The 23,109-nt window shown below is 43.5% G+C and overlaps 1 protein-coding gene across 1 annotated transcript in view; it reads right to left on the reverse strand.

Annotated features, from left to right (window-relative positions):
* Window positions 1–23,109, reverse strand: part of LOC124046624 (serine/threonine-protein kinase D1-like) — a 61,594-nt gene that overhangs the window by 19,020 nt on the left and 19,465 nt on the right. Inside the window, exons 2-6 of the mRNA XM_046367223.1 lie at window positions 13,576–13,714; window positions 3,340–3,471; window positions 1,133–1,296; window positions 688–711; window positions 231–435 (exon numbers count right to left, since the gene is read on the reverse strand). Of these exons, the coding sequence (XP_046223179.1) occupies window positions 231–435; window positions 688–711; window positions 1,133–1,296; window positions 3,340–3,471; window positions 13,576–13,714 (664 nt within the window). The remainder of the gene's footprint in view (window positions 1–230; window positions 436–687; window positions 712–1,132; window positions 1,297–3,339; window positions 3,472–13,575; window positions 13,715–23,109) is intronic.

Genomic DNA, 23,109 nt, shown 5'->3' on the forward strand with positions numbered 1-23,109 from the left:
AAAGCTTGAGGTAGAAACAACTGCCATCTGTTAGCTTTGCCAACTCTGTGACAACAGAGTCTTGAGCTTTCCAAAAATAATACCATAATAATATTGAGCTGGCGAAAGCCCACAGGTGAGTCACACAGTATTACAGTATGTACTGTGGACTCACTATCATCCCCACCTCCTCCGACCAACCACTGGTAACCTCTCTCATTATCTTAAGTTTCTCTGAACCCCTACGGTACCTTTGCATTGCAGGCCCTGACGGAACAGGCCCTTGAGTAGCTTCTTGCAGTGCTGGCAGACGGTGGGGCGTGTGTAGGAGTGGATGACGAGGGTGTGAGGGACCTTAACTTTGGACAGGAGGATTTTGTCTAACTCTATAGGCCGGCCGATGTAGGAAGAGGACCTTCTCTCTCTGCCAGAAAAGAAGTCTGTCTGTGTCTTCTGCTGTGGAGGGTAAGCAGGGTAGACTAGTCAGTGTTGCTCTGATGCCCCACTCAGAGCAAGGCACATGGTAGGTAACAGATCACAAGCAACAACAACCTAAGCTAAAATTATATTATTCAATCTCCTTTCTTTGTCTTATTTGTCTTATTTTGGCATATGACACACAAAAAACAGGGAAACAGCGATGTGCTTCTGGTGATAATAGGCGTATTGATACTGCAATATGTGAGGGCAGGGTATTGGGGTACCTACCTCCATGCCGGGACTGACAGGAGACTGAGCATGCAGCGAGGAGAGAACAGGGACACACACAGGGAGGAGGTGAAGAGAGAGATCAGAGTTAAACCATAACAATATTCACACACATGCCTGACTGCTGCTGGAGTAAAGACCTGCTCCAACAGAATTCATAATGAAAACAACCAGCCACAAAGGCCTTCATAATCACATCAGGTCCTTTATATTAGGAACATGCTACTCATCATAATTTAACAATTTGCCATTGAGAGGTTGGGAATGTGTAGGCATGTACTGTAGTAATCTATGGTGTGTGTGTGTGCCTGCGTCTGTGTGTGTGTGTGTGCCTGGGTCCGTGCGTCCATCCATGCCCGTGTGAGCATGCGCATGTGTGTGTCTAGCTCTTCATGATGACCCACAGTAACCAGGGAAAACTCACCAGCAACCAGGATAAACTCACCAGTAAGGCCTCGTCGGAGGTGAAAGGCGAAGGTTCATTGGACCGTGTGGTGGTCAGTGTGGTCAAGCCGGTCAGAGAGACATTGGACAACCTCCGTTTGCGGATACCACTGCAGTTATTTGGGATTTTAAAGGCACAGCGCTTGTGATAGTTCAGACCACAACCTTCAGGGGAGAGAAACAGACGGTCTCAGAGCAAAGGTGAGTTCACGTGTAACGTGATCATTTTATACTTGCATCAAACTTGTGAGAGACTGTCTTTATGGAACTACACTGAACAAAAATATAAATGGAACATGTCAACTGTTGGTCCCATGTTTCATGAACTGAAATAAAAGATCCCATAAAGGTTTCATACACACAGAAAGCTTATTTCTCTCAAATGTGGTGCACAAACTTGTTGACATTCCAGTTAGTGAGCATTTCTTATTTGCCAAGGTAATCCATCCATCTGACAGGTGTGGCATATAAAGAAGCTGATTAAACAGCATGATCATTACACAGGTGCATTGCCATAGATGTCTCAGGTTTTGAGGGAGCGTGCAATTGGCATGCTGACTGCAGGAATGCCCACTAGAGCTGTTGCCAGAGAATTTAATGTTAATTTATCTACTATTAGCCAGCTCCAACATTGTTTTAGAGAATTTGGCAGTACATTCAACCGGCCTCAAAACTGCAGACCACGTGTAACCACGCCAGCCCAGGACCCACACATCCGGCTTCTTCACCTGCGGGGTCATCTGAGAACAACCACCCAGACAGTTGGTGAATCAGTGGGTTTGCGTAACCAAAGAATTTCTGCATAAACTGTCAGAAACAGTCTCAGGAAATCTCATCTGCATTCTCGTCGTTCTTAGGGTCTTGACCTAACTGCAGTTCAGCATCATAACCGACTTCAATGGGCAAATGCTCACCTTTAATGGCCACTGGTATGCTGGAGAAGTGTGCTCTTCACAGATGAATCCTGGCAGACAGTATGTATGGCGTCATGTGGGTGAGCGGTTTGCTGATGTCAACGTTGTGAACAGAGTACCCCATGGTGGCGGTGGGGTTATGCTACGGACAACGAACATAAACTATGTACAACAAACACAATGCATTTTATTGATGGCAATTTGAATGCATATAGATACCCTGACAAGATCCTGTGGCCCATTGTCGTGCCATTCATCCGCCACCAACACCTCGTGTTTCAGCATAATAATGCATGGCCCCATGTCGCAAGGATCACTACACAATTCTTGTAAGCTGAAAATGTCCCAGTTCTTCCACGGCCTGCATACTCACCAGACATGTCACGCATTGAACATGTATGGGTATGCTCTGGATTGCCGTGATGACAGCTTGTTCTCACCAATATCCAGCAACTTCGCACAGCCATTGAAGATGAGTGGAACAACATTCCTCAGGCCACAATCAACAGCCTGATCAACTTTATGTGGAAGAGAGGTGTCGCGCTGCATGTGGCAAATGGTGGTCACACCAGAAACTGACAGGTTTTCTGATCTACGTCATTACTTTTTTTTAAGGTATCAGTGACCAACAGTGAAATCCATAGATTTGGGCTTAATTTATTTATTTCAATTGATTGATTTCCTTATATGAACCGTAACTCAGTAAAATCTTTGAAATTGTTGCATGTTGCATTTATATTTTTGTTCAGTATAAGTAGGAGTCATCTAATGGAACAAGTCATTCATGGATTGTTGAAACTTTTGTCTTTGGGAAACTTTCCTTCATGAGCTCGCCACCATTCCAGTCAGACACCACATTATGTAATACTTTTATACATGTTAGGCTATTGTGTGTACCTTCATCCCCTCTATGCACGACCTTTCCAACCACTTTCCAACTGCCTCCAGCCTGACAGAAGACAAATTGTTTTCTTCTTCCCAACACTCTTCAAGCAGGGACTTTGCTGCTCATCGTGGACCCTGAAGAGACCTCTTCGGACCAGAGTACACCTGAGTGGCCTGTATCCAATGTACCCTGATAATATCCCCTCTTAGAAAGTTATGTAATGGTGTCAGAGTGGCTGGAACCTAATTACATTTCTTGAAATAGGTCCACGGCGGTGTCCAAAATTGTACCCTATTCCCTACAAAGTGCACTACTTCTCACCAGAGCTCTGGTCAAAAGTAGTGCACTATATGGGGAATAGGGTGCCACTTGAGACGCAGCCCAGAGCACCTTCTATACAGTACCTACCTTCACACTTGAGACCCTGTCTCACCAGGCCCCACAGCATCTCTCCACAGTGGTCACAGAAGGCAGGGGACCGGTAGGAGTGGACAAACAAGCCATGGGGACGGATCTGGAAGTCCTCCACTGTGGCAGAGGCTAGAACAGGACAACGACAACGACAACAATAGTCAATGGTTCAATTCCAACATTTTCCTCACACTCCTAGATTTAAACAGTACTCAAGAACTGAGTTGTATTCTGTGAATAGTGATATAATAGTAGTGTAGTGGGACCGTGTTTTCAATGGATTAAAAATGAATGGCCGTTCCCTGGTACAGTATTTGTACATGTTGAGGTAACCAAGGCTTTTTGCTGCATATGGAGTTGTGATTTTCTGATTGGCTGGTACAGTTAGGCTGCATTGGGCCAATGGGATAGAGTGGAGAGCACAGCATGAGAGTAGACTGCCTCATCAAACACACATATCTCCCCACCAACATGCTTGTCTCAGCACGCTCAAGTAGAATACATTCTGATTAGCCATTCTGCTGGGTAAACTGCTTCAATTTATTCAAATTATTGTTTTGCCTTTTGTTTAAAGGCCAATATATGTTTGGAAGTTTAACAACATTTAAACTGTCATTACATGCTTCAGAAAATTAGTGTGTATGTGAATGTGGTGTCTAGGTAGTCTTAATCTAAATATGTTTATTTGCATTTCAAAATTTGTTCCTATGTCAAATTAGTAGTTCTAGTGGCTTGCTTAGTACAGCATACTACAAGAACACAAACTTTACTGCAGTGGTAAAGACTGCTCACATGATACACAGTGTATCTACATTCCAGTATGGTGCAGTATTGATCATTTGACTCTTCCACTATGGCAAAAAGTGTTACAGTGTGCCACATTTCAGTGTACAAACAGGGCAGAAAGCATTCTCATAGGACAGAGTTCAAGTTGGGTTCTTCCTCTCTTCCATATTTATGTTTACAGTATGGTGTACACACCCCTGCTCGCATCCAGTAGCATCCTGCGCCAACGTAACAAATAATTAACTTGCTCTAGAAGTTGAAAAGCTCAAACGAGGAAACACAAATTGGGAGATCTTTGACAGTAAGACTGCCTGGTGAAAACAACTCTCTGGGATGCAGTGTACCATACCGTAATGTTCATTTACCAACCATACGCGTTTTTATTTCTCCTTGTACGTAGGAGATTTAACCCAAGTGATGATCTGTGAAGGGAATGAATGATTTTATTGATGAGTTCAATGGAGCTCAAGTGTACTGGATCTGTCAAGTTGGGAAGTGTTTATAGCAGCTGCTCTATTTTAGCATGATCACACTCACACTGTCTTCCCTCATATGTCTCCTAAGACTTATCAAGATTAAGGAACAGAAGAAGGTTATATCTTGTTTTTATCTTTTATCTTAAATGTGAGTGTGAGCATAAGCTGAGATTAACTGAATAAAGACAGTAGTACACAAATAAATACCTGTGCAGTAAGACATACCAATGTGAACCTTTACAACACGTGACCCTAACATAACACAATAGCTATACATTAGAATCAATGCAGTTCTCTGTTGTGATTCACTTTGCGCTGCCTGGCTGATGCAGAAACAGACACAGAAACACATGTCAACACACCACAGTCAACAGAGGACACATTTTGTTCAGATCAGCCACCTTGGTGGAAATGACCACAATTAATAACCACAGAATGTCTCTCTCGTCTTCACTTCTTCTTTCTGACAGTTGTAAGGTTTTCCCTGCGTTTATTTCAGTGTGCTCACTGATCTATCAGCTGTTGAGTGTGTCGTTAAAAAGTGTCATGACAGATGTCGGGGAGCATGTCTATGAGAATCTGTGCATCTGGGCGAGTAAATCACTAAATCACCTGAGCCGTCACCTTCCCAGTGAGGCGTGTAGCCAAGGTAACAGAGGTGTCGTTCTACCCCATGTCTCCCCTGTCGCTGTACCACAGACACAACTAAATGACCTGCCATACTGTAACACACAGAGGGGGAAGAGAAAACCTGCCAAGTGTTTAGAAAAACACTTTACCAGTGTCAAGATTGATACTTGGATCACGTCCTACTCCTGAGCTAAGATAAGCCCTCCCCTGATTTCTCACCGGGTGAGGCATTTAAACTTTCCACAACAAGGGGAGCGGGTGGAGAGGGGCAGAACACTGCCAAAACAAAGCAAACTCACTGATCACATACTGGTTGAATCAATGTTGTTTCCACGTCATTTCAATTCAATTGAAACAACGTGGAATAGACATCTGTGCCCAGTGGGGAGGGACATCACTGGACACACATAGATGAGGAACAATTTGTGTGACAACTTACTGTTTTGTTATTTCCATATTATTTCACAAGAGAGGGGCATCTGAGAGCTTACTGTCTTTGGTAAATGTGCATATTGGGATAGCTCCAAATGTCTAGACCTTGACTTGTTCTGATTGGCAGCTAACCTTCTAGAGTTTTTATTATTATTTATTTAACTAGGCAAGTCCGTTAAGAACAAATTATTACTTACATTGATGACCTACCCTGGCCCAACCCTAGACGACGCTGCGCCAATTGTGCCCCTATGGGGTTCCCAATCACAGCCAGATGTGATACAGCCTGGACTTCAACCAGAGACTGTAGTGACACCTCTTGCACTGTGATGCAGTGCCTAAGACCACTGTGCCTCAGACCGCTGCGCCTACGACCGCTGCGCCTAAGACCGCTGCGCCTTAGACCGCTGCGCCTAAGACCGCTGCGCCTAAGACCGCTGCGCCACTCTGGATATGTGGATAAATGATCTTTGATAGCAAGCTACATCATCCAGCAGCAACATGCACTATAGTTCTGTATTTTGTCATGCAGACAATTATTCATGTTCTTGTCTGTTGTGTTGACTGACTTAACCATATAGCTATTAGCCAAGCACACTGAATACACACAAGCTTATGTCATGTAAATCCATTTCATAGTAACATTATGTCTTCACTATTATCATTGTGTCGTCTGATTAGTCCATTACTCTGGGTAACATCTCTCTCCTCCCTTTCAAGCTGCTATTATGGAGATGCTTTGTACTCTGTTCACAATCTGTATGAAGCTTGAACATGTTCTGCATTTTGAACACAACAAAAGGAACCTACCAATTTCTGCTGTTATTCAACCTCAAGGGTTCAAATGAGAGTTCACCTCTCTTCCCTATGTCAACTGGTCTATTCCAGAGGCTACATCACTGACAGAATAGAGAGCTGAATAGAACCAGTGAATGCAATAGGCCTATGTTCAATTGCAAATGAAATCAGATCGAATCCAATTTTATTGGTCACATGCACATGGTTAGAACATGTTAATGTCAGTGTAGTGAAATGCTTGTGCTTGGAGTTCCAACAGTGCAGTAATATCTAACAAGTAATCTAACAATTCCCCAACAACTACCTAATGCACACAAATCTAAAGGGATGAATGAGAATATGTACTTATAAGTATATGGATGAGCGATGGCCGAGCGGCATAGGCAAGGTGCAGTAGATGCTATAAAATACAGTACATACATATGAGTAATGTTGTCATGCAGGTGAAAGAGGACCCAAACGCGACTTAACAGAAACAGAGTTTATTAATGTTCAAAACGGAATAACTGAAATCCTCTAGATTTGTAGAGGGGAAAACAACTGGAGAAGCGGCCACAGACTGCAGGTCGCTTCGGGTAGGCGCAGGCCGTAGTCGACTGAGACACCTGCTCACACGCAGCGTCTGATGAAGGCACAAAACACGACAGGACAGGGTGATACACAATCACGGCAAAAAACACGACAGGACAGGGCGAAACGCAATCACAGCATGGTGAATACAAAACAAGGAACCGACGGAACAGGAACGGATCACAAAGGAATAAATAGGGAGTCTAATCAGGGGAAAGGATCGGGAACAGGTGTGGGAAGACTAAATGATGATTAGGGGAATAGGAACAGCTGGGAGCAGGAACGGAACGACAGAGAGAAGAGAGAGCGAGAGAGTGAGAGAGGGAGGGGGAGAGAGAAGGATAGAACCAAACAAGACCAGCAGAGGGAAACGAATAGCATGGGGAGCACAGGGACAAGACATGACAATAAATGACAAACATGACAGTACCCCCCCACTCACCGAGCGCCTCCTGGCGCTCTCGAGGAGGAACACTGGCGGCAACGGAGGAAATCATAGATCAAACGGTCCAGCACGTCCCGAGAAAGAACCCAACTCCTCTCCTCAGGACCGTAACGAAAAACGATAAAAAGGGAAACTAGGGTACTACTCTAAAAAAAAAATGAGAACTAGGGACAGACTGAGACACAGCAAGGGCAGGGACAAGAACAGGAGAGATGCGATGGCAGGGAACAGACTGAGACCCAGCAAGACCAGGAGCAGAAGCAGAAAAAAAAATTACCAGACTTCTTCTGCGCGCAGTCTGAACACGCAGCCACGAAACGGCGCGTGTCACGCTCCTGAGTCGGCCACCAAAAGCGCTGGCGAATAGACGCAAGAGTGCCTCGAACACCGGGATGACCAGCTAACTTGGCAGAGTGAGCCCACTGAAGAACAGCCAGACGAGTGGAAACAGGAACGAAAAGGAGGTTACTAGGACAAGCGCGCGGCGACGCAGTGTGCGTGAGTGCTTGCTTAACCTGTCTTTCAATTCCCCAGACTGTCAACCCGACAACACGCCCATAAGGAAGAATCCCCTCGGGATCAGTAGAAGCCACAGAAGAACTAAACAGACGGGATAAGGCATCAGGCTTGGTGTTCTTGCTACCCGGACGGTAAGAAATCACAAACTCGAAACGAGCGAAAAACAACGCCCAACGAGCTTGACGGGCATTAAGTCGTTTGGCAGAACGGATGTACTCAAGGTTCTTATGGTCTGTCCAAACGACAAAAGGAACGGTCGCCCCCTCCAACCACTGTCGCCATTCGCCTAGGGCTAAGCGGATAGCAGTTCACGGTTACCCACATCATAGTTGCGCTCAGATGGCGACAGGCGATGAGAAAATAAGCGCACGGATGAACCTTATCGTCAGACTGGAAGCGCTGGGATAGAATGGCTCCCACGCCTACCTCTGAAGGCGTCAACCTCGACAATGAATTGTCTAGTGACGTCAGGAGTAACGAGGATAGGAGCGGACGTAAAACGTTCTTTTAGAAGATCAAAAGCTCCCTGGGCGGAACCGGACCACTTAAAACACGTCTTGACAGAAGTAAGAGCTGTGAGAGGGGCAGCAACTTGACCGAAATTACGAATGAAACGCCGATAGAAATTAGCGAAACCTAAAAGCGCTGCAACTCGACACGTGACCTTGGAACGGGCCAATCACTGACAGCTTGGACCTTAGCGGAATCCATCTGAATGCCTTCAGCGGAAATAACGGAACCGAGAAAAGTAACGGAGGAGACATGAAAAGAGCACTTCTCAGCCTTTACGTAGAGACAATTCTCTAAAAGGCGCTGTAGAACACGTCGAACGTGCTGAACATGAATCTCGAGTGACGGAGAAAAAATCAGGATATCGTCAAGATAGACAAAAACAAAAATGTTCAGCATGTCTCTCAGAACATCATTAACTAATGCCTGAAAAACAGCTGGCGCATTGGCGAGACCGAACGGCAGAACCCGGTACTCAAAATGCCCTAACGGAGTGTTAAACGCCGTTTTCCACTCGTCCCCCTCTCTGATGCGCACGAGATGGTAAGCGTTACGAAGGTCCAACTTAGTAAAGCACCTGGCTCCTGCAGAATCTCGAAGGCTGATGACATAAGGGGAAGCGGATAACGATTCTTAACCGTTATGTCATTCAGCCCTCGATAATCCACGCAGGGGCGCAGAGTACCGTCCTTCTTCTTAACAAAAAGAACCCCGCCCCGGCCGGAGAAGAAGAAGGCACTATGGTACCGGCGTCAAGAGACACAGACAAATAATCCTCGAGAGCCTTACGTTCGGGAGCCGACAGAGAGTATAGTCTACCTCGAGGAGGCGTGGTCCCTGGAAGAAGATCAATACTACAATCATACGACCGGTGAGGAGGAAGGGAGTTGGCTCGGGACCGACTGAAGACCGTGCGCAGATCATGATATTCCTCCGGCACTCCTGTCAAATCGCCAGGTTCCTCCTGAGAAGTAGGGAGAGAAGAAACGGGAGGGATGGCAGACATTAAACACTTCACATGACAAGAAACGTTCCAGGATAGGATAGAATTACTAGACCAATTAATAGAAGGATTATGACATACTAGCCAGGGATGACCCAAAACAACAGGTGTAAACGGTGAACGGAAAATCAAAAAAGAAATAGTCTCACTGTGGTTACCAGATACTGTGAGAGTTAAAGGTAGTGTCTCAAATTTGATACTGGGAAGATGACTACCATCTAAGGCAAACATGGGCGTAGGCTTGTCTAACGGTCTGAAAGGAATGTTATGTTTCCGAACCCATGCTTCGTCCATGAAACAACCCTCAGCCCCAGAGTCAATCAAGGCACTGCATGTAGCACCCGAACCGGTCCAGCGTAGATGGACCGACATAGTAGTACAAGATCTAGATGAAGGGACCTGAGTAGTAGCGCTCACCAGTAGCCCTCCGCTTACTGATGGGCTCTGGCCTCTTACTGGACATGAATTAACAAAATGTCCAGCAACTCCGCAATAGAGGCACAGGCGGTTGGTGATCCTCCGTTCCCTCTCCTTAGTCGAGATGCGAATCCCTCCCAGCTGCATGGGCTCAGTCTCAAAGCCAGCGGAGGGAGATGGTTGCGATGCGGAGCAGGGAAACACCGTTGATGCGAGCTCTCTTCCACGAGCCCGGTGACGAAGATCTACCCGTCGTTCTATGCGGATGGCGAGAGCAATCAAAGAGTCCACATCTGAAGGAACCTCCCGGGAGAGAATCTCATCCTTAACCACTGCGTGGAGTCCCTCCAGAAAACGAGCGAGCAGCGCCGGCTCGTTCCACTCACTAGAGGCAGCAAGAGTGCGAAACTCAATGGAATAATCCGTTATGGACCGTTCACCTTGGCATAAGGAAGCCAGGGCCCTAGAAGCCTCCCCACCAAAAACTGAACGGTCAAAAACCCGAATCATCTCCTCTTTAAAGTTCTGGAATTTGTTAGAGCAATCAGCCCTTGCCTCCCAGATAGCTGTGCCCCATTCTCGAGCCCGGCCAGTAAGGAGTGAAATGACGTAAGCAACTCGAGCTCTCTCTCTAGAGTATGTGTTGGGTTGGAGAGAGAACACAATCTCACACTGCGTGAGAAAGGAGCGGCACTCAGTGGGCTGCCCGGAGTAGCAAGGTGGGTTATTAACCCTAGGTTCTGGAGGCTCGGCAGGCCAGGAAGTAACAGGTGGCACGAGACGTAGACTCTGGAACTGTCCAGAGAGGTCGGAAACCTGAGCGGCCAGGTTCTCCACGGCATGGCGAGCAGCAGACAATTCCTGCTCGTGTCTGCCGAGCATGGCTCCTTGGATCTTGACGGCAGTGTAAACAGCGTCTGAAGTCGCTGGGTCCATTCCTTGGTCGGTTCCTTCTGTCATGCAGGTGAAAGAGGACCCAAACGCGACTTAACAGAAACAGAGTTTATTAATGTTCAAAACGGAATAACTGAAATCCTCTAGATTTGTAGAGGGAAAACAACTGGAGAAGCGGCCACAGACTGCAGGTCGCCGGGTAGGCGCAGGCCGTAGTCGACTGAGACACCTGCTCACACGCAGCGTCTGATGAAGGCACAAAACACGACAGGACAGGGTGATACACAATCACGGCAAAAAACACGACAGGACAGGGCGAAACGCAATCACAGCATGGTGAATACAAAACAAGGAACCGACGGAACAGGAACGGATCACAAAGGAATAAATAGGGAGTCTAATCAGGGGAAAGGATCGGGAACAGGTGTGGGAAGACTAAATGATGATTAGGGGAATAGGAACAGCTGGGAGCAGGAACGGAACGACAGAGAGAAGAGAGAGCGAGAGAGTGAGAGAGGGAGGGGGAGAGAGAAGGATAGAACCAAACAAGACCAGCAGAGGGAAACGAATAGCATGGGGAGCACAGGGACAAGACATGACAATAAATGACAAACATGACAAATGTTAGATATGTAAACATTATTAAAGTGGCATTGTTTAAAGTGACTAGTGATCAATTTATTAAAGTGTCCAGTGATTGGTTCTCAATGTAGGCAGCAGCCTCTCTGAGTTAGTGATGGTTGTTTAACAGTCTGATGGCCTTGAGATAGAAGCTGTTTTTCAGTCTCTCGGTCCCAGCTTTGATGCACCTGTACTGACCTCGCCTTCTGGATGATATGGGGTGAACAGGCACTGCCTCGGGTTGTTGTTGTCCTTGATGATCTTTTTGGCCTTCCTGTGACATCGGGTGCTGTAGGTGTCATGGAGGGCAGGTAGTTTTCCCCCGGTGATGCGTTGTGCAGAACGCACCACCCTCTTGTCACGACTCCGACCGAAGGACGCTTCCCTTCCCGTTCGGGTGGCGCTCGGCGGTCGTCGTCGCCGGCTTACTAGCTGCCACTGATTATTTCCTCCCCCTCCTTATGTGTTTATTGAGAGCACCTGTTTTGAGTTAGGTAATATAGTAGTGAGGTTTATTAGTCAGCCGGCCCGCCTGGTTCCTTGTGCGGGATTAATTATTGTGGCCGTCTGTTTGGTGTACTTGTGTGCACGTCTATGGGTTTCGTGTTTTCCAATTTTTGTGGTTTTTTCTGGACAGTTTAAGTCTGTGTTTTCGTGGGGTTGGCTTATGTTCGCCGTTTCTTTGTGCATTAAAATAGCACTCCCCTGAACTCTCTGCTTCCTGCGCCTGACTTCTCACCCACTACACTCAGATCGTTACACCTCTGGAAAGCCTTGAAGTGGAGGGTGGTACAGTTGCCGTACCAGGCTGTGATACAGCTGACAGGATGGTCTCGATTGTGCATCTGTAAAAGTATGTCAGGGTTTTGGGTGACAAGCCAAATTTCTTCAGCCTCCTGAGGTTGAAGAGGCGCTGTTGCGCCTTCTTCACCACACTGTCTGTGTGGGTGGACCATTTCAGTTTGTCTGTGATGTGTACGCCGAGGAACTTAACTTTCCATCTTTTCCATTGCTGTCCCATCGATGTGGATAGGGGGCTGCTCCCTCTGCAGTTTCCTGAAGTCCACGATCATCTCCTTTGTTTTGTTGACGTTGAGTGAAAGTTTGTTTTCCTGACACCACACTCTGAGTGCCCTCACCTCCTCCCTGTAGACCGTCTCGTTGTTGTTGGTGATCAAGACCACTACTGTTGTGTTGTCTGCAAACTTGATGATTGAGTTGAAGGCGTGCATGGCCGTGCAGTCGTGGGTGAACACCACCTGGGTGCGGCCCGTCAGAAAGTCCAGGACCCAGTTGCACAGGGAGGGGTTGAGACCCAGGGCCTCCAGCTTGATGATGAGCTTGTAGGGTACTATGGTGCTGAGCTGTAGTCAATGAACAGCATTCTTACATACAGTACGTATTATTTTTGTCCAGATGGGATAGGGCAGTGTGCAGTGTGATGGCGATTGCGTCATCTGTGGACCTGTTGGGGCGGTATGCAAACTGAAGTGGGTCTTGGATGGCCGGTAAGGTGTCAGTGATATGATCTGCATTATTGATATGTGTTAATATACTGTGGACAAAGGTTAAATGAATGTAGCCTATATGCAAAAAGAACACAGGTGAACAGAACTCACCCTCAAACAGGAGCATGCTGCATACTCAAATCCAGAGGAACACTGTCTGCATGTTGAGAAGTTCCACTTTAAATGATGAAGATAAGGTTGTGCCATGCTTAACCTTCTAAGGAGGGATCATTTTCATTAGGGAAACTGTAACAAAATGTTTTGAAACATTTTGCATCAGAAAACCAAAACAAATGTTTCCTATTGGTCAAGTTCCGGTATTTCCTCAATATCTCAGTTTATTTTCTTCCGTTTTGGGCTAACGGACAGAACCCTATTCTAGTGTGTACTGTAGTCTTATCTGACAGGACCACCTCAACCAGGTAGTGTGTATTGTGTAGTGAACACTGGTCTTACCTGACAGGACCACCTCAACCAGGTAGTGTGTATTGTGTAGTGAACACTGGTCTTACCTGACAGGACCACCTCAACCAGGTAGTGTGTATTGTGTAGTGAACACTGGTCTTACCTGACAGGACCACCTCAACCAGGTAGTGTGTATTGTGTAGTGAACACTGGTCTTACCTGACAGGACCACCTCAACCAGGTCTCCCTCTGTGATGTCTGTAGCACATTTCACCAGCTGGAGGATGTTCTCTGAGCCTGGGTCGTGGCGGAACAGCAGGATCTTGTCATACATCCCATAGAAGCCACACTCGGGTAACTGTGTGGGAGAGACAAAAAGAGTAGCTGCCATTGGTTAACATTTGATAGGTTTTCTTGTTTGGTTGACTAGAGTTCTGTTCAAACCCAATTTGTTGTTATATTGCTTGTTGACTTAGTGGAGAGAAATGTACAATTATTTCCTTTCAAACTATTATAAAACATGATGTTTAATTGTCACATTAAAGAGGCCCTTTTCTGCTTTGTTTGTATGCAACCCAAGAAGACAGCAGTCTCAATATAGGCCCTTCTGGGGGCATCTCACACAGCAGACTAGGACAGAGTGTACGCTATAGTGTACGCTATTCTCCACATAGCTCACCCTAATATACATGCTACTGTACATACCATTTTCTTTTCAAGTTATATACGGTCTATATACACACCATGTATTTATATTTATATTCTGGATTCTGACACTGCTCACTCTAATATATGTACGTGGAGAGTTAATTGGACTTGTTCTGACATTTCGTTGTTCATTGTTTTATTTTATTTGTGTATTAGTATTGTATTTGCTAGACATTCGACTGAACTGTTGGAACTAGTAACGTAAGCATTTCACTGCACCTGCTACATACAACACCTGCAAATCTGTGTGCGTGACCAATAAACTTTAACCTTATAACATTTAGAGGAAGAGTGATGTTGTCTCTAAATTCAATTTAGAGAGCCCGTAGTTCAAATTTTCACAATTGATGATACTGTACTGTCTGATACCAAACTGACTATTGATGTAATAAATATACTAGCGCATTACTGAGTAGCTCCAATGGTTCTTCAGGGATATTTACAAAGCTGTTCATCACAGCCTCCATTCAGTAGTAATGCAAGTCACAGCTAAGTAATATGCCTCTTCAAAGTGGTTTTACCCTGCTGATTATGGAGCCCTATAATGATGCAGACTGTTATAAGCATGTTACGATCCCATATTATCTTATTATGCAGCTTATAATATGTTATATACAGTCTTTACCAAGTGGCAGAAGCCTATAGCCAAGAAACAGACATGGCAATTGTCTTCCTTTGGTAAATGTAGGGTAGGTGTTAAACCAAACAGTCTTTTGCCAAGGAGCCCACATTAATTAACAGAGACCTTACTATATTTTAATGGAGTTAGAAAATGACCTGTGCTTAATACCAATAAATACCCAGGATACTAGAAAACAGCCCACAGCAAGGACACTAAACAAACCTGGGGTGATTTCAATTAGGTTAAACATGCAGAATATTGCAGAGAGAAACGCATTGGATAGAGCTGCACATGTTGTAATGTTTCACCCAGCTGAAAAGACCCTTGGTATTTAGAAACATAGTAAAAGGAGACTGGTCTGTTTCACCATGTTCTGTAGTAGAACACTGGATTTCTCAAGGTCAGTTTTCACTAATCTATCCAAAGTCAAACTACTTGCACTACGTTTAAACACTATTTCTGTGGTTAGTTACAAACCAGTTTTAGGAATAACAGCCTGCCAATCAATCCAATGGCAAAGAAAAGAGCAACATATTGACTGACCTGTGTAGTGTGGTGAGGGAACCACTGCTGTGCATCACCCGCTATTGATCTACTCTGATGAGCTAGGTTACAGCATGTAGCCAATTCCACTACTTCACCATCTAGCCAAGCTCACATCACACACACACACACACACACACACACACACACACACACACACACACACACACACACACACACACACACACACACACACACACACACACACACACACACACACACACACACACACACACACACACACACACACACACACACACACACACACACACACATACAGGGATACAGTCATTTGATCAACTGTTACCCTTAGACAAGTCACAAAGTAACACGGACAATGGACTGTTGCAATATTATTATTGTAATAACTCTGAGAGATAATTATATGTTTTGCAAAGGGAGCACCTGAGGATAACGATGCAACAGAAACAGCTAGAGGGAAAGAGACCTAGTAGATTTTTTTTTATCAATGAGAATGAACAATGATAATATATTCCAAATATTGTCTAAGACAAAAAGAAAGAAGACTTCAAGTGGCATGGAAATTAACATATCTCTATCATTAAAAAAAGTTAAGCATCTCACAATTGTACTATGAGTCTAATATGTTAGCTAATCCTATTGTGAATAATGCGCCTTAGTAGCAATATCACACATTTTAGGATGTTTTCACACTTGGTCACATTCAGACAATTTTTGTAAACCCAAATTTGTTGTGCAGTGTGAACACTCCAAAAGGAACTCAGACCACTTAAAAGAACCCCTGAAGAGAACCGAACTGAGACCATCGCGAGAGGTGGTCTGAGTTCGGTTCACTTTAATTACAAGGTCCGGCTCTCTTTTTTAAGGTAATATGTACACAAAGGTCTCCAGGTTGGCTTGACATTATGCAACACCGTTTCCCTTGCCATAACACCTCTCATTGGTTCTGCAAAAGTGAGAAGATGATGATTCAGATTCGTGGAGAAAAAAAAAGTATGTGTGGCATTTTGTACTGACAAGATGTTTCTGATTATTTGTTAGCAATATGTGAGCTATAGGTGTGAGAAGACAACAATATTTTGTGATAATCACAAAATAGGTTACAAAATCAACACTAGCTCTTAAAGGGGTAGTAGCCCACATTGGGTTTGCAATTACAGAAATATTTCATCTGCAATTATTATTTATTTTTCTCTTACCAAGCATATTTACATGTTAATATTATCTTCTGATTATAATTAGTATGTATTGTCTTTGAACTAAATGCAATCTATTAGCATCCAAATTGTAAATACAGTTGAAGTCGGAAGTTTACATACACCTTAGTTTTGACAATTCCTGACATTTAATCCTGACATTTAATAAGTAAAAATTCCCTGTCTTAAGTCAGTTAGGATCACCACTTTATTTCAAGAATGTGAAATGTCAGAATAATTGTAGAGAGAATGATTTATTTCAGCTTTTATTTCTTTCATCACATTCCCAGTGGGTCTGAAGTTTACATACACTCAATTAGTATTTGGTAGCATTGCCTTCACATTGTTTAACTTGGGTCAAACATTTCAGGTAGCCTTCCACAAGCTCCCCACAAAACGTTGGGTGAATTTTGTCCCAGTTCCTGGCAGAGCTGGTGTAACTGAGTCAGGTTTGTAGGCCTCCTTGCTCACACACACTTTTTCAGTTCTGCCCACAAATGTTCAGTAGGCTTGAGGTCAGGACTTTGTTATGGCAACTCCAATACCTTGACTTTGTTGTCCTTAAGCCATTTTGACACAACTTTGGAAGTATGCGTGGGGTCATTGTCCATTTGGAAGACCCATTTGCGACCAAGCTTTAACTTCCTGACTGATGTCTTGAGATGTTGCTTCAATATATCCACATAATTTCCCTCCCTCATGCTGCCATCTATTTTGTGAAGCACGCCAGTCCCTCCTGCAGCAAAGCACCCCCACAACATGTTGCTGCCACCCCCATGCTTCACGGTTGGGATGGTGTTCTTCGGCTTGCAAGCCTCCCCCTTTGTCCTCCAAACATAACGATGGTCATTATGGCCAAACAGTTCTATTTTTGTTTCATCAGACTAGAGGACATTTCTCCAAAAAGTGCGATCTTTGTCCCCATGTGCAGCTGCAAACCGTAGTCTGGCTTTTTATGGCGGTTTTGGAGCAGTGGCTTCTTCCTTGCTGAGCGGCCTTTCAGGTTATGTCGATATAGGACTCGTTTTACTATGGATACTGATACTTTTGTACCTGTTTCCTCCAGCATCTTCACAAGGTCCTTTGCTGTTGTTCGGGGATTTATTTGCACTTTTCGCACCAAAGTACGTTCATCTCTTGGAGACAGAATGCATCTCATTCCTGAGCGGTATGATGGCTGCGTGGTCCCATGGTGTTTATACTTGCGTACTATTGTTTGTACAGATGAAAGTGGTACCTTCAGGCATTTGGAAATTGCTCCCAAGGATGAACCAGACTCGTGGAGGTCTACAATTTCTTTCTGAGGTCTTGGCTGACTTCTTTTGATTTTCCCATGATGTCAAGCAAAGAGGCATTGAGTTTGAAGGTAGGCCTTGAAATACATCCACAGTTACACCTCCAATTGACTCAAATGATGTCAATTAGCCTATCAGAAGCGTCTAAAGCCATGGCATCATTTTCTGGAATTTCCCAAGCTGTTAAAGGCACAGTCAACTTAGTGTATGTAAACTTCTAACCCACTAGATTTGTGATACAGTGAATTATAAGTGAAATAATCTGTCTGTAAACAATTGTTGGAGAATTTACTTGTGTCATGCACAAAGTAGATGTCCCAACCAATTTGCCAAAACTATAGTTTGTTAACAATAATTTTGTGGAGTGGTTGAAAAATGAGTTTTAATGACTCCAACCTAAGTGTATGTAAACATCCAACATCAACTGTAGGTATATCTAGCTGTCTGATAACACATTCTGATGGAATGGCTTTTCCTGCACTTCGTAAAAACCCAGAGTGCATTGAGTGAATGTTGGTAAAAGATCTTGGTTCCTTTCATAGCAATGTGAATGCAAAGATAATTCAGACTACAAAATAGATGAGGTGAACTAGCAAAATAGTTGAGTCCTCATTCAAAGGCAAGGGCAGTGTGAATACAAAGAGAACTGAGTTATTTGACTCTTTTTTTACCCCAGAGTTCACTTTAATTAAAGAGGACTGAGATCACTTCTTTTAAGGAGGACTTAGCTTACCTTCAGAAAAGGTACAAATTTGACTTTTTAGGGTGCCACCACTGTGACAAAGCTGTGTGTTCCTTTTAAGTTGCAAAAAAATTACCTCTAAAAAAGGTTTTTGGGTGTTGCTTTAACACTGTAGTGTGTAAAGCCTTATTTGCATATTTCCCAGGATGCCTTTCAAACACATTTTAGAGTTACCAGTACCACCCATATGACTATGTGCTAGTGATAGAGATATGGTTGTAGCATTCAATGGCTTTCAGTCCTGTAGAGTGCCTAAATTAAAATTGTATCGTTGAAATTAAACTCTTTGTGACAATACATTACATATATCATAAGGCGATAACTTGACAGTCTAGTTTTACCACAACACAGTGGTCTGAAACTCCTGGTTTGCAGGCCACATTAGGCAAGGCACATTATGCTGGCTTGCAAAGTGATATGTATTTCCTATTTGATTCCAGCCAAAGTTAGAATATCCATGAATGTTAACTTTTAATCACCTGAATTCTGCATTTATAATGACTGCCAAGGTAGGGAATAATAAAAAATGAGACTACGTAAACCATCTAAACGGGAACAACCATCTCAGTAACGGGTGCAATAAGTCCAAATACTAACAGATTGGATTAGTTTAGAAAAATGTATGATATTTATCTTTGTCTAGCATAAGATCAATCAATCAGTGTGCATGCAAAAACACATATTGAAACAAACAAACAAAAATCGACCTGCAATAGAGCATGCTGGGAAATATGATAATGATGGGTGTGGTTTTTCAGAGTGTTTGATGATTGTCCCTTTATATTCAAAATATTGGGTACAAAAATGTACCATTATAGTATATTATCCACACATGTACCCTAAAAGGTACCGAACAGTAGGCCTACCATGTAAGATTTTATCTGTACATTTGAAGATACATTATGTGATTTAAAAAAATCTGTTTTTATATTTGTACTGTACCCTAACCATACCCTTATTTCTAAGAGTGTGGAAAATACAAATCTATATCTCAATTTTCTCTACCTACTTAATGGCAGTAGATATCTCTCCTGTCAGCCTCTAATGAGGTCTATACAAAAATATACAGAGGTAAGTGTGGTACTGAGGTCACCATGAGAGCAACCCCACTGTAATTGTAGGGTTGTCATGGCAGCGTAACCCAAGGCTCGATTCCTGATTGAAATTATATTCATTTATTTGACACAACGGATTCACATATATCTGCTGAATGTCTGAACCATCAAAAGAAAAGCAGAGAGAGACTGAACCTTGTCATTTACCCCCCTATGAGGGAGAAATGCTTATTTTAAAAGCACAGGACATTCACAGGCAACAGTACTAGCTATATTGCCTCTCTGGGGAGACTGATGTGGCACTTCCAAGATGGCCTTTCAACACTGTTATTTTCCTGCTTTATATTTTTTACGGATAAGTGCGATGTACAAAGAACATCAATTTGGAGGCCGTCTTCTCTCTCAAACAATAGGCGCAGTCAGTGGCGTAGCTAGCTGAAGTTCTGTTTTTAACACTGTTAGAAGCAGCTGCGGCTCAGTCCGTCGGCTGAGGGGGAAATAGCCTCTGAAAGCTATTCAGCCTGTGTGAATCACCAATGCAGAGCTCTAACTGCCGTTCTGCTCTCACACCTACGCCATAGACCAGTCTTATTGAGTTGCCCTTCCTTCTGAGAACATCAACCTAGGCTTTTCTTTCACCTTACACCTTGGTAGCAAACTCCACTGTGCAAAGGTTTAAATCTTGTTGTTGAGGTTTTCAAACAAGATATTTGTGACTACGGTCACTTTTCAAAGTCAAACAACATCATTCTTTCATAAGGTGGAATGAGAGAGGAATAGTCTGGTCCTCTGTTGTTAGTGGGGATGTGTGTTTTTTTGTTTTCATGAATTCATTAACTAAATATAGGGTTGAATGCATGATGAATTCAAAAAAGCTATGAAAAAATGCAATATGGTACACAAACTGTGAAGTTGAACAATGTCATTGATTCATGACTGAGTGAACCTGTGCTATAAGTGTCTCAAGCCCCGTTTATACCTGGTTCTAACATGCATCCTTTGTCTTGATCTTGTCCTCATTCTGATTGTGCCCACATTTTCAGACAGGTGTAGACGATTAAAAGATGCATTCTGATCTGATTGTGATCAGATATTCATGACCAGCTCTGGAGGTAGTCAAGCATGCATTGTGTCTGGATATCTTACAAGTGTAGACAGATATGGACAGTGAAACCATTTAATCATTATAATTATGTCTTAAAATAAATAAATAAATATGATGTTTTGAAAGAATAGGCCCAGGAAATCTGGTCACAATGTGGGCAAAGTGGACAGATATGAGACACATTTTAATACATTGTGTAGACATATTTCTGAAAATGTGTGCACAATCAAAATCCGGATATGATCAAGACAAAGGATGCATGTTAGCGGCAGGTATAAACAAGGCTTAAGTCAAGTTCCAAGTCCAAGTATAATCATGGCGAAATGATCTGATTTAAAATTGAATATGCACATCAGCTGCAATTGAACAAAAAGTGTCTAAGTGGTGGGAGAGCAGTCTGTTGCAGCAGTACTGTATACATCTCAGTGGATAGAAGTGTCTAAATGTACCGTGGTAACGTTTCTAAACTACAGCCTGAGAATAGCAAAACCAAATGCTATACTGCTCTGACAAAGGAAGTACACAATGACTACACAACCTATTTCAAATCAAAACAAATCCAATTTTCACAGTTTTGTGGAAATGGGTGACTAAGCAGAATTGAGTGGGGGAAAAAGACTAAGAATAACACAAGCACTCTCAAAATGGACGTGGTTCGTACCACGAAATGAGTGACTTTGATATTTTAAGTAGAAGTTGTGCATCAACATTACGAAGTGCCCTTTAATTTTTTTAAAGTGCCTTTTTGCATCTATCCAGTATATGTGACCAGAAATAATAATAATAATATATTAACCACATGGAGAATCAATCACATTCACAATTCAATAAGAATATTTATAAAATGAAGTGCAAAAAATTATACATTTTCACATGTCCCTCTGTGCACCATCTGTGGACTTCTAGGAAGAGTTTAACCCCCCTAACCCCAAAATGTCTCCAGGTTTTCACCATCATTGTAAAGCCCTAGTTATTTTGTTGCTTTGAAAAAGTCATTTCTCAAGATCATTAGTTATTTAATGTGATTAGTGATTCATTTGAAGGAGAAAAAAATGAAGTGTCCCTCATTTTAAGATTAACCCTGTCACGTGATCTAAACTCTCATTTTAATATTGTGAAACTATTACTTTTTTCCCCAAAAGAAACATTGAACATCTGATGGTCAAAAATTGGCGTAAAAGCAGGTAAGCTGGTTCTACTCTTTTTGGGCATTTCTTGGTGTTTTGTGGTGGAAGACTGAGTGGGTTGAGCATAACACGTTAACCCTGCTACCCATAGATAGACAGGCTAGAATAACACGTCAACCCTGCTACCCATAGATAGACAGGCTAGAATAACACGTTAACCCTGCTACCCATAGATAGACAGGCTAGAATAACACGTCAACCCTGCTACCCATAGGTAGACAGGCTAGAATAACACGCTAACCCTGTTACCCATAGGTAGACAGGCTAGAATAACACGTCAACCCTGCTACCCATAGATAGACAGGCTAGAATAACACGCTAACCCTGTTACCCATAGATAGACAGGCTAGAATAACACGTCAACCCTGCTACCCATAGATAGACAGGCTAGAATAAGACGTTAACCATCTCAAATAAAACTGTGAAGGACCTCTGCGTTACTCTGGACCCTGATCTCTCTTTTGAAGAACATATCAAGACTATTTCGAGGACAGCTTTTTTCCATCTACGTAACATTGCAAAAATCAGAAACTTTCTGTCCAAAAATGATGCAGAAAAATTAATCCATGCTTTTGTCACTTCTAGGTTAGACTACTGCAATGCTCTATTTTCCGGCTACCCGGATAAAGCACTAAATAAACTTCAGTTAGTGCTAAATACGGCTGCTAGAATCCTGACTAGAACCAAAAAATTTGATCATATTACTCCAGTGCTAGCCTCTCTACACTGGCTTCCTGTCAAAGCAAGGGCTGATTTCAAGGTTTTACTGCTAACCTACAAAGCATTACATGGGCTTGCTCCTACCTATCTCTCTGATTTGGTCCTGCCGTACATACCTACACGTACGCTACGGTCACAAGATGCAGGCCTCCTAATTGTCCCTAGAATTTCTAAGCAAACAGCTGGAGGCAGGGCTTTCTCCTATAGAGCTCCATTTTTATGGAACGGTCTGCCTCCCCATGTCAGAGACGCAAACTCGGTCTCAACCTTTAAGTCTTTACTGAAGACTCATCTCTTCAGTGGGTCATATTACATTTAAGTCATTTACATTTAAGTCATTTAGCAGACACTCTTATCCAGAGCGACTTACTATTATATGATCCAGCCAGGTGGACGTAGTCCACCTGGCCATGCTGCTGCTCCAGTTTCAACTGTTCTGTCTGGCCCAGGAGTGGGAAGGTGAACGGAAAGGCTCTGGAGCAACGAACCGCCCTTGCTGTCTCTGCCTGGCCGGTTCCCCTCTTTCCACTGGGATTCTCTGCCTCTAACCCTGTTACGGGGCTGAGTCACTGGCTTGCTGGGGCTCTCTCATGCCGTC

Source organism: Oncorhynchus gorbuscha, linkage group LG10, assembly GCF_021184085.1.
Source record: "Oncorhynchus gorbuscha isolate QuinsamMale2020 ecotype Even-year linkage group LG10, OgorEven_v1.0, whole genome shotgun sequence".
NCBI classification, from domain to species: Eukaryota; Metazoa; Chordata; class Actinopteri; order Salmoniformes; family Salmonidae; genus Oncorhynchus; species Oncorhynchus gorbuscha.